Here is an 11520-nt window from a genome sequence, read left to right on the forward strand (position 1 = left end):
CGCCAAAGCTAATTATATTTGGTTAGTAGAGATGAAACTGAGTATTTCCCACCACAGTTTATATGAGACAGGTAGTCTCTACAACCCAAAAAGTACTCGTTGCCTAGCACAAGAGACCAATTTATGTTTTGCAGACTTTATTGAATAATTACAATAACATATATTTGTATTTTATTAAACATGTATTTATTTAAATGCAGCCTACACAATAGCTTTCAACATTCCAGTATTTGTTTAAACTTTCTAAATAAATGCATAAATAATACCAGAAAATCAATACATTGGTTGCAATGCTGTGAAAAACAGTTGTACCGCCATAGATTGCAAAAAAATTGATATTCTCTAAGTTTAACATGTATTAACCGGGGACTCTTATTTACGGGGGGGAAACATCCGCGTTCGTGCTGCCAGCATAATATCCTGCTGCGAAGAGAACCGTAATGAGTGGAGCATGCGCAGTGGGCATCGAGTGACTTCGACAGGGTGTCTCAGGCGTTGATATATCTCAATGGTCTCAGGTGTAGCCCAGGTGGATGGCGCTGTGGACTTGTTCATGTTAGGGACAGAGGGGAGGCTTATAATGCAGGAAACGAGCAGGGCTTCACAAACATTCGGGTTCCAAAGGAATAGAGTCAAATGTACAATTTCGCCTCATATTGCAGCCGGTTGGACGTCTGAAGGCAAGAGGAAGATACTTGCTCGAGTCAGGAGTCATGTACCGCTGTGCACTCAAAGACATACCAGAGATTTTGCATTAAACAAACTCTAAGGATTAGGCTGTAATAATGGTTGTCAATGTAATGTTTATTTTCTCCTATAGGCAGACTTTAGGCATTATCTACCCACATTATGCAACCATGGTTACAGTTGTGTAGACAGGGAAACATTTGTAAACATGTTTATATTATTGCTAAAAAAATAAGAGTAGACAAAATAATGTCCTGTGGTAAATAAAATATATAAGTCATATTCACATGAGATATGTAAATTGTGATGTTTCTCTCTACTGTCCATGCAGTGGAACATTGACAGCTGTAATGCAACCGGAGGTGATAGAAACTAGACATTAAAACGATGTGACAGCGATGCTTCTCCTGCCTCTTCCAGTCACTGACCCATGTTGCAAGAAAGGCATTGCACTGTACTTGTGCATGTGACATTAAAACTTGAAACTTGTTTAAGGCGTTTATGAGACCGAATAGATACATTGTCAGATAGGTTTCTATTTCATTTAGCCTCCGTATATTGAATAGCCTATGTATGATTGAAATGTAAGCAAAGATCAAATGCAATGTATTTGAACAAAGATCGTTATTGCATCATAAAGATGTGTGTCTCCTCTCATCTCCTAGGAGGCTCTGATACAGGATGACTTCAGTTGCTCAGTGGAATGTGGGATGCCTCCCAGTCCTAGGCTGCATCCTAAATGGCACAGTATTCCCTATATAGTGCACTACTTTTTACCAGGGCCCATAAGGCTCTCGTCAAAAGGAGTGCACTGTGTGGGGAATAATGTGCCATTTTAGGACACAGTTCTAGTGCTGTTGCCAAGGAGTCAGGCAGCGCCACAATTGTTTTGACCTCACAAGCAGTCCCTCTCCCTGGGGACACTGGGACACAAGGCAGTCACTTGAGTTCCAGCATTAGACAGATGATGCGTCCCAAATGGCACCCTGTTCCTTTTAATGTGCGCTACATTTGACCAGAGCCCTATGGGGAATAGGGGGCTCTGATCAAAAGAAGTGCACTGTAAAGGGAATATGGTTACATTTGGGACGTAGCCAAAGTCAAGGTTGGTCTCAGTAGCAATGACCTGAAATACAAGTGCTTACTACAGTGCAATGCTTTAATTTACATGCAGGCTATGTTGAGTGGGTTCAAGTCAAGACACATTTGCACTGACTTACCTGAGGTAACCTACAAAATGAAAGTAAGAGAGAGTGTTGATATAGTAACTTGTATTTCATAGTGTGCTGTTGAACTGCAACCTTGATGATGTAAATTAAATACACATTTCATTTACAACATTTTATTTTCTTGTTTTGTCTTTTGTGTTCCACAACACATTAATGAATTCAGCTACTCACACAGCGTTGTGCCAAAGTGCTGTCATTTTTTGATTGGTTGAACATTCATTATATCCTTCCAAATCAATACCTAAGGGAAATATATATTTTTTAAATTTTCTGAACAAATAAAGGCTTCTAAAACCATACAGTTCGAAAACACATCCTCTTGACTGTTCTCTTTAAGAAATGTATTCTGCGTGAAGCTTGGATTTACTTTGAACCCCCCCATGGGGCAGATTCGATCAGAAAACTAAGCTGAGTGAAGGCTGTTGCATTATGATGACAAGAGGGAATTACACATGTCTCTCCAGAGACTACCCACTGGGCACAGATGTCAATTCAAGGTCTATTCCACTTTGGTTCAATGTCATTTTGTTGAAATGACATGGACAGGGCCGGTTTAATGCAGGGGTTTACCGGGGCTGAAGCCCCTGGGCCCAGGCCAGTGGGGGGCCCAAGAAGCATATATACAGTATATATTATAATTTTTTGACTGCAACCACAGAAGGATTCAGGAGCCCACTCTCAATGAGTGTAGACAACCTGCTGCTGCTGCTCTACTAATCATCAGAGGGGGGAGGAGAGGAGGTATGGTTCCCACGTGGGTAACTGGGGGTTCCTGCCTTGATTGGGTAACCGATTAATAAAAAACTGCATAATAAATAAATGTGACTGGTCAATTGCGTGAGTCAGGCGCTGGGCCCAAGAGCCAAAAAAACACAATTGCGTTTTTTTTAATCCAACCACAGGAGCCTGCTCTCAATGTTCAAAATACCCCAGAGAGCTGTCACGCCCTGACCTTAGTTATCTTTGTTTCTTTATTATTTTGGATAGGTCAGGGTGTAACGAGGGTGGTTTGTTTAGTTTTTTTTATTGTCTAGAGGTTTTTGTATGTCTAGGAGTTTTTGTAGTCTTGGTGTTTATATGTCTATGGTTGCCTAGATTGGTTCTCAATCAAAGGCAGCTGTTTATCGTTGTCTCTGATTGGGGACCATATTTTGGTAGCCATATTCCTTGGGTAGTTTGTGGGTTCTTATTCTATGTTTAGTTGCCTGTCTGAACTAGCCATATTAGCTTTAAGGTTAGTTTCGTTAGTTTCGTTAGTTTCGTTCTTTTTGTTCAGTGTTGTATTCGGTTAATAAAAGTAGAATGTACGCTTACCACGCTGAGCCTTGGTCTCCTGTTTATGACGACCGTGACGAGCATAATATAGCCACAGAGGATCAATAGTTTCAAAAAAATATTGGTGGATATATCAGTTAAATTGTATCAGAAGTGCATACAGTGTACTGCAAAATAAAGGAAACAACAGCATAAAGTGTATTGGGTCACCACAAGCTGCCAGAACAACTTCAATGCACCTTGGCATAGATTCTACAAGTGGACATAAACCATGCCAGGAAATTGCACCCCACACACCATAACATTCACTTTGTATCCCTCACTTAAGTGTTTACTTTATTTTGGCAGTTACCGGTTGCCTACAGTCGGGGAGGCCGCAATTTGACCAGCATGCACGCCAAATATACATCTTGTTGCATTGTGGCCATAGACATATAATGCATAAAAGGGATTTGGAACCTCTTACCCTGGCAATTTGAGTGTTAAACTCATGGGTACACTATCATTGGCTGCCAGTCCTGATTTCAATGGAAACTGCCATCTATGGATTATATTCTATGTAGCTGTCGGTTTGCCTTTTGCAAATGTCGAAATACACATAGTGGGAAAAACGTACAGTTTGGAAAGCAAGCAACATTGATTCAACCAGTGTGTGCCCAGTGGGTGAATTTATCCTTGTGATGATGATGATGATGATGCCTTTCTGAATAGGAGGCTGATTTTTAGCAGCATGCTACAGAAGGTAGGCAATATGGCAGGCAATCAAGATAACATTTTTGGAGGCATGTTTTGAGAGAAGAGGTTGCTGCACCTCTCTTGATTTTGGTTGACTTCAACCAGGCGAGAAGGTCAAAACGTTTTCAGTGACAAGAGTAAGAATATTTTCGGCGCCTGTTGATTTTAAAGCCAGATGAGTGGTTCAAAACGTTTTCAGTGACAAGATAAGAACTTACTCCATGTTGGATGGTGGTTGAGCTTTAAAGACCCCCACTTCCATTCTCCTGATCAGGGATTATCCTTGACAAGGAGATGACAGGTACGTTATTAATTCTATTTAAATGAAACTTCACTAGGTGTTACAACATGTCTCTAACATGCACATTCAGACTCATTTATACAATGTATATGATTTATGTATACTGTCCATATGAGGGATTTGGCCAAATTAGGCCTCACCAACATTAGGACATATCAAATCAAATCAAATTTATTTATATAGACCTTCGTACATCAGCTGATATCTCAAAGTGCTGTACAGAAACCCAGCCTAAACCCCCAAACAGCAAGCAATGCAGGTGTAGAAGCATATGTTGAGCATTAAAGAGTACCTTTCAGATACTGTATACAATCTTAGAAAAATAGTGCTATCTCGAACTCAAAAGGGTTGTTCAGCTGTCCCCATAAGAGAACCCTTTGAAGAACCTTTTTTGGTTCCATGGAGAACTATTTTGGTTTCCATGAAGAACCCTGTCCACAGAGGGTTCTACATGTGGACAGCCGAAGAACCCTTTTGGAACCCTTTTTTCTAAGAGTGTAGAGACAATGTAGGTCTAGAATGAATCAATGTTTACATTGTCGCCAGGTTCTGCCCAGCTAGGCGTCATCCCTAACCCTGTAGTGACACAGTTGTATCAGTGTCCTAATAATGGGAGGAAGCAAGACATACCTGCATGGAATGTTAACGGTTTGAGATTCAGGTTCAACCTGTTTTCTTCATTAAATATTCACTTGTTGGTTCACTAATACAGCATGTTAGGGTTGACTGTCACGCAGTGTACTTGACTGACTGAATAGTGTAATACAGTGCAGAGTATTGAGTAATATACATGCATATAACATATAGTTTAACATAATAACATGCATATAAGATATAGTTTAACAGAATAACATGCATATAAGATATACAGTAGTTTAACATAACATGCATAACATGTTGTGAATAGTTAAGTCAGTGTTTTCCAAACTCCAAGGGATGCATGTTTTGTTTTTAAGCCCTAGCACTACACATCTGATTCAAATAATCAATGCATCATTACATTATGATTATTTGAATCAGCTGTGTAGTGCTAGGCCAAAACTATAACATGTATACCCTGGGGTCCCCTGGACCGAGTTTGGAAAACACTGAGTTAAGTCAATATTATGTTTATTTTCTTGTAATTCAGGCGAATAGTCTTTCCTTCATCATGAATATGTGAGTGAATATTTTGGGTGAAGTTATTTAAGTTATTATGGGTCTGCTCAAATGACTGCTAATTTCTCCACAGACAGCGACTGTAAATTGAATTTTGTTAATTTGTGAAAGTGTTGGTGCATCATATTTCACTGCCACAGTAAAAACCAGTGGCTGATCTAATTTATATTTTATACTCAGTTCCATGTTTATGCATATGAACACTGTGTTAACTAACCTCCAGACGAGCTTCAATGCCATACAACTCTCCTTCCGTGGCCTCCAACTGCTCTTAAACGCAAGTAAAACTAAATGCATGCTTTTCAATCGATCACTGCCCGCACCTGCTCGCCCGTCAAGCATCACTACTCTGGACCGCTCTGTTTTAGAATACGTGGACAACTACAAATACCTGGGTGTCTGGTTAGACTGTAAACTCTCCTTCCAGACTCACATTAAGCATCTCCAATCCAAAATTAAATCTAGAATCGGCTTCCTATATCGCAACAAAGCATCCTTCACTCATGCTGCCAAACATACCCTCGTAAAACTGACCATCCTACCGATCCTCGACTTCGGTGATGTCATCTATAAAATAGCCTCCAACACTCTACTCAACAAACTGGATGCAGTCTATCACAATGCCATCCGTTTTGTCACCAAAGTCCCATACACCACCCACCATTGCAACCTGTACGCTCTCGTTGTTTGGCCCTCGCTTCATACTCGTCGCCAAACCCACTGGCTACAAGTCTCTGCTAGGTAAAGCCCCGCCTTATCTCAGCTCACTGGTCACCATAGCAGCACCTACTCATAGCACGCGCTCTAGCAGGTATATCTCACTGGTCACCCCAAAGCCAATTCCTTCTTTGGTCGTCTTTCCTTCCAGTTCTCTGCTGCCCATGACTGGAACGAATTGCAAAAATCTCTGAAGCTGGAGACTCACATCTCCCTCACTAGCTTTAAGCACCAGCTGTCAGAGCAGTTTACAGATCACTGCACCTGTACATAGCCTACCTGTAAACAGCCCATCTATCTACCTACCTCATCCCCATACTGGTATTTATTTATTTATTTATTTATTTATTTATTTAGCTCCTTTGCACCCAGGTATCTCTACCTGCACATTCATCTTCTGCCGATCTACCATTCCAGTGTTTAATTGCTATATTGTAATTACTTCGCCACCATGGCCTATTTATTTCCTTAACTTACCTCATTTGCACTCACTGTATATAGACTTTCTGTTTTCTTTTGTTCTACTGTATTATTGACTGTATGTTTGTTTATTCTATGTGTAACTCTGTGTTGTTGTATGTGTCGAATTGCTACGCTTTATCTTGGCCAGGTCGCAGTTGCAAATGACAATTTGTTCTCAACTAGCCTACCTGGTTAAATAAAGGTGAAATAAATACATAAAAACATATTCATTTATTCTGGAACAGAGATTCATATTATTATAAATCATATATGAATTATATAATATGATTATGTATTTATTTACAGAATTTCAGACACACAACACAATATGCGTCAGACTGAATGTCAATCATTCATGTGAGCGTTTGAACTGAGCTAAATGTCAAAGTGGGTGTGTTTAACGTTAATTGTTTATTTGGATCCGCATTAGCTTTTGCAGAAGCAGCAGCTATTGTAGTGGATACAGTAGAATCAGGATAGAAATATCAATATTGTAGCATAACAATACTATATCTTACAATGTAGCAAACACTTCCTGAGTTTATTAAATGTTGTTATAACGTATCAAATAAAGGACTGCGATGTCACGCTTGGCCAGTACGGAACGACATCGTGCGAGTCTTGGTCTCAACATATCGCGAGTCGCGAGATGTGAGGAATCTCAGCTCTGTCTTTAACACTCGCGATAATTCCTATTTCCTTCTCTTTCACTCCCTATAGCCAACATGGCAGTCGGCAAGAATAAGAGGCTGACCAAAGGTGGCAAAAAAGGTGCCAAAAAGAAGATGTAAGTAGCGCAATTCATTCATTAAATCACGCAATACACACTATTAAGTTCAGGTTATTGACTTTCAGTTTGAAAATGTGAAAGATGAGGTTGATTTTAACTGGATGCACTCCGACCGGTCACTGTTGCTAATCTGCTAGGCTCACCGCACATTCAGTATTCATGAGTTTGTGCATAAGCTACACTGAACTGTTATGTAAGAGACTGTCAAAGTCTTAACACAGGCTGCATATCGTGAAGCATTTTATATAAATATGCCGAAATGCACACACAGCCGATGTCGCAAGATTACAGGCAGTCTTAACAAGCTAAGCTACCTAACTAGATCACCCCTGTAACTATGGTGGCTAGCAAGATGGCAGACAGTCATCCATGAACGTAACGTGGACAACGTTGGCTAGACGAAGTATTTTCTACGAAATGATGTAGTCAAACAGAATTAAAGTATTGTAGCCAGGGCTACATGTGCGTGGTGCCAACCCTTCGGTCTTTAGCAAGAAAATGATCATTTGTCAGATTAGATAATTTAGCCAGTTAGCTGATAATTTGTCAGAGAAGATAATTTAGCCAGTTAGCTGTGCCTTACATTAGTAACCAGCTAGCTAACGTTATGCTATCACAGTCATGTTTTATTGATTAGCCAGATACCTGTTGAATTTCCACGTTTGATTGTACTGGAAGTTGAGTTCATACCATTGCCAGCATTTGACAAAACAAGTTAACGTTAGCCCTTTGGTTGGTTTCGCGTAAACTAGACTGCAACCTTAGTTTCTTTAGCTAACCTTAGTTTCTTTAGCTAGCTACATAGGCCTGTGTCATCAAAACAGTTTACAGAACTGGTATTGACCACACTACTTTCTCTATCCCCAGTGTCGACCCTTTCTCCAAGAAGGACTGGTATGATGTCAAGGCACCCGCTATGTTCAACATCCGCAACATTGGCAAGACCTTGGTATCCAGGACTCAGGGAACCAGTAAGTTTGTTTCTCCAACGGATGATGCCGATTAATGAAGCAACACATGGTTCAGTGGTGATGGCTACCAGTATGAAGACTAACATGCAGCAAAATAACTGCAGACAGAGCCACATGGTTCTGTGGAATTATAGCACTGTTTGAAAACTAAGGGTTGATTCAAGTGAGGTGACTAAAACGTGAACTCCTGACCTTGTACTGTAGCTAGTTAGGTAGCCTAATTCAACTAGCTTTGGGACAACTTTGGGAGTCTGTATATTGGTTGGACTCCCGAGTTGTGTATCGTTCTGGTGGGTGGCGACGGCTAATAGCCCTACCGCAGTACAGCAGGCTTCGCCAAAAATGTTTCCGGTCAACAAAAGCATAGGTATAATCTCTAGGAATTTACCAGACAAAGTGCAATGTCCCGCGCTATCAAATAAACATCAGTATCCAACTTTTGTCCGAACCGCACCATATTCCTGCCAATTTAGACAGCGGTCTGCCATTATACCACGCACTTCACGCAAGACTTCCTACCCCAAAATCTACCATTTATTTAATAGCGAGGTACACATTTCACTACGTCTTGGTAAGGAGTTCCTAGAGATTATACATGTGCTTTTGTTGACAGGAAGAGTTTTTTTTGTCAAAGCCAACTATGGTGGTCGGGTTATTCTCCATCAACACAAGAACGATGCACAACTCTGAGTCCCAACTAAGTCCTGAAGTTGTCCTTAAACTAACTTTAAATATGGGTTTGTTGGTCAGTAATGTCCTTTTTTAGTCTTCCCTTTTTAAAATGGTTTCAACTTGTCGGTCTCGTCTTGGTTTTGTTTGTACCGTACTTAACACAATGGGAATGCATGATGACAAATTGTTTCGGCCCAATGATTGCAACTGACTACTGGTAAAGAGAGCTGATGTTCCCTGCCTTGGCCTCCATTCCCCTCACTGCGTCCCACATTAACTAATCTGTTCTACTAGGAATCGCCTCTGATGGTCTGAAGGGACGTGTGTTCGAGGTGAGCCTCGCTGACTTGCAGAACGATGAGGTGGCCTTCCGCAAGTTCAAGCTGATCTCAGAAGACGTGCAGGGCAAGAACTGCCTGACCAACTTCCACGGCATGGACCTGACCCGTGACAAGATGTGCTCCATGGTCAAGAAGTGGCAGGTGAGGGATCCTATAGGAGGATGTAACACACAGCTGGATTTGTGGAGATAATGTGTTTTTGATATGTTTATAATTGCAGTACAAAATGTATGGAAATGGGTCATCCTGTCATTAAGGTGCAATAAGCAGGAATCACACCGCCATTTAATTTGCCTAATTTCAGTTTGATAAAACAACCAGTCATTGTTTAGAGAATCGTTAAACCGATGTAATATTACTAAACATTTTGTGTTTTTAGCTGTTCGAAGCTGGTCTGTAAAAGATGCAAAACTTAAGATCAGGAAGCATACTTCCTTTCATTGAGAATGGCAGAGCTATAACTCAAATTTCTGTGTGAAATTGGTCAGGTCGCCCATAAAGTGTCATTGCAACTTTAAGCTGAAAGGCGCCGCCTTTCCCTCATAGTTTTCTCCGCATACATGGAATGTAAACCACTGTTTCAACATTGTATCCTAATACTGTCGCACCACCTTCAAAAGTGATGTACCATTATGGGTAATCACAACGATATAAATTAACCTCTTCCCTGTAATGTTAATGATCACGTGTTGGGGCCAATGTACCCAAAACTATTCATTGACCTTCATCCGTCTCCCCGCCAGACCATGATTGAGGCCCATGTGGACGTGAAGACCACCGACGGCTACCTCCTGCGTCTGTTCTGCGTCGGCTTCACCAAGAAGCGCACCAACCAGATCAGGAAGACGTCGTACGCCCAGCACCAGCAGGTCCGTCAGATCAGGAAGAAGATGATGGAGATCATGACCCGTGAGGTCCAGACCAACGACTTGAAGGAAGTCGTCAACAAGCTGTAAGGACGTTCGCCGTTCTGTTGCTGGTTCAGTAGAATGTTCTGCACTCTGGGAAGATGTGGTCTATGTGAAATGCAACATGGAGTGCATATATGGGCATGCATATTATTTGGCTGTTAGAATAACCAAATTTATTTCAACAAAATTGTTGGCTGTGTTGAACACTTTTCCTGCATTTTTAATTGTGTACAGTTAAGTTTTGATGTCTGAGTAAGTTGAATGGCATTCAATGAAGGCAGCCAGTAATTTAACTAGATCTCTCAGCTGGTCATTTTCAGTAGCCAAGCCAGGTTCCCTCTAACTGATTCACTTTTCCCTTTGTCCTCTAGGATCCCTGACTCTGTTGGCAAGGACATTGAGAAGGCCTGCCAGTCCATCTACCCACTCCACGACGTCTACGTCAGGAAGGTTAAGATGCTGAAGAAACCCAAGTTTGAGTGTAAGTCACCCTGAACCTCAAACCTATCCTGCCCCTTGAGGCGTTGCAGTCCGACAATGTGTCGAGCCTGTGTCATAAGGGGCGGAGAGTGAAAGGGTTATGTCTACGCCAAGGACCCAGAACAGTGGGTACTTGGAGTGATCATGGCTCCGACAGATGGCACAATACTAGACAATTGATGGTGTGAAAGAAAGCCTATTCCGGATCTTTGTCAAACTTACCATGCATTAAAAAACAACCTTAAACTACCAAGGTTATTGAAGGTCACCTTTGACTGAGCTTGGTTTAATCATGACCACTAAGGTCCCCTCCCCAGCATCTGGCAGCAGTTCCATACGACGTAATTGTATCTTAACATATGCCGATATGGCTGCATTCACAGGCAGCCAAATTCTGATCTTTTGGCCAATTAATTGTCAAAGATCAGATTTGGATTGTGTAAACACAGCCTAGGATACTAAATTATCCAATGTGTCTAACAGCCTGTTGAGTTGTATTCTGGTGTTGTGCTTATGTTCTTCTCTCCTTCCAGTGGGCAAACTGATGGAGCTACACGGTGAGGGTGGTGGCAGCAGTACAGCCAAGCCCTCTGGGGATGACACTGGGGCTAAGGTGGATAGGGCCGACGGCTACGAGCCCCCCATCCAAGAGACCGTCTAAACGCCTGACCGATTTAATAAAAAAAATGTAAATGATACTCAACTGTTGGTGTCTTCTGTTAATGGGATGGTTGTTTGGTAAGGTATTTTGTAAAGAGCTATTCTATTTCAGGCATAAATCAAAGCATTTA

The 11520-nt window shown here is 41.3% G+C and overlaps 1 protein-coding gene and 2 non-coding genes across 3 annotated transcripts; all 3 read left to right on the forward strand.

The window, feature by feature from the left end:
• Nucleotides 1-7240: 7240 nt before the first annotated feature.
• LOC135507581 (small ribosomal subunit protein eS1) lies at nt 7241-11427 on the forward strand. The gene is made up of 6 exons (XM_064927110.1): nt 7241-7351; nt 8222-8325; nt 9292-9479; nt 10082-10290; nt 10621-10730; nt 11263-11427. Exons 1-6 carry the CDS (start codon nt 7290-7292, stop codon nt 11388-11390), a joined length of 801 nt encoding a protein of 266 aa, XP_064783182.1. The 5' UTR covers nt 7241-7289; the 3' UTR covers nt 11391-11427.
• LOC135508599 (small nucleolar RNA SNORD73) lies at nt 9166-9232 on the forward strand. The gene has a single exon (XR_010450821.1). It is a non-coding gene; the product is annotated as a small nucleolar RNA SNORD73 (small nucleolar RNA).
• On the forward strand, nt 10758-10887 carry LOC135508597 (small nucleolar RNA SNORA17). Its single transcript, XR_010450819.1, has one exon. It is a non-coding gene; the product is annotated as a small nucleolar RNA SNORA17 (small nucleolar RNA).
• Nucleotides 11428-11520: the final 93 nt, after the last annotated feature.

The sequence above is a fragment of the Oncorhynchus masou genome, chromosome 21 (genome assembly GCF_036934945.1).
Source record: "Oncorhynchus masou masou isolate Uvic2021 chromosome 21, UVic_Omas_1.1, whole genome shotgun sequence".
Taxonomy (NCBI): Eukaryota; Metazoa; Chordata; class Actinopteri; order Salmoniformes; family Salmonidae; genus Oncorhynchus; species Oncorhynchus masou.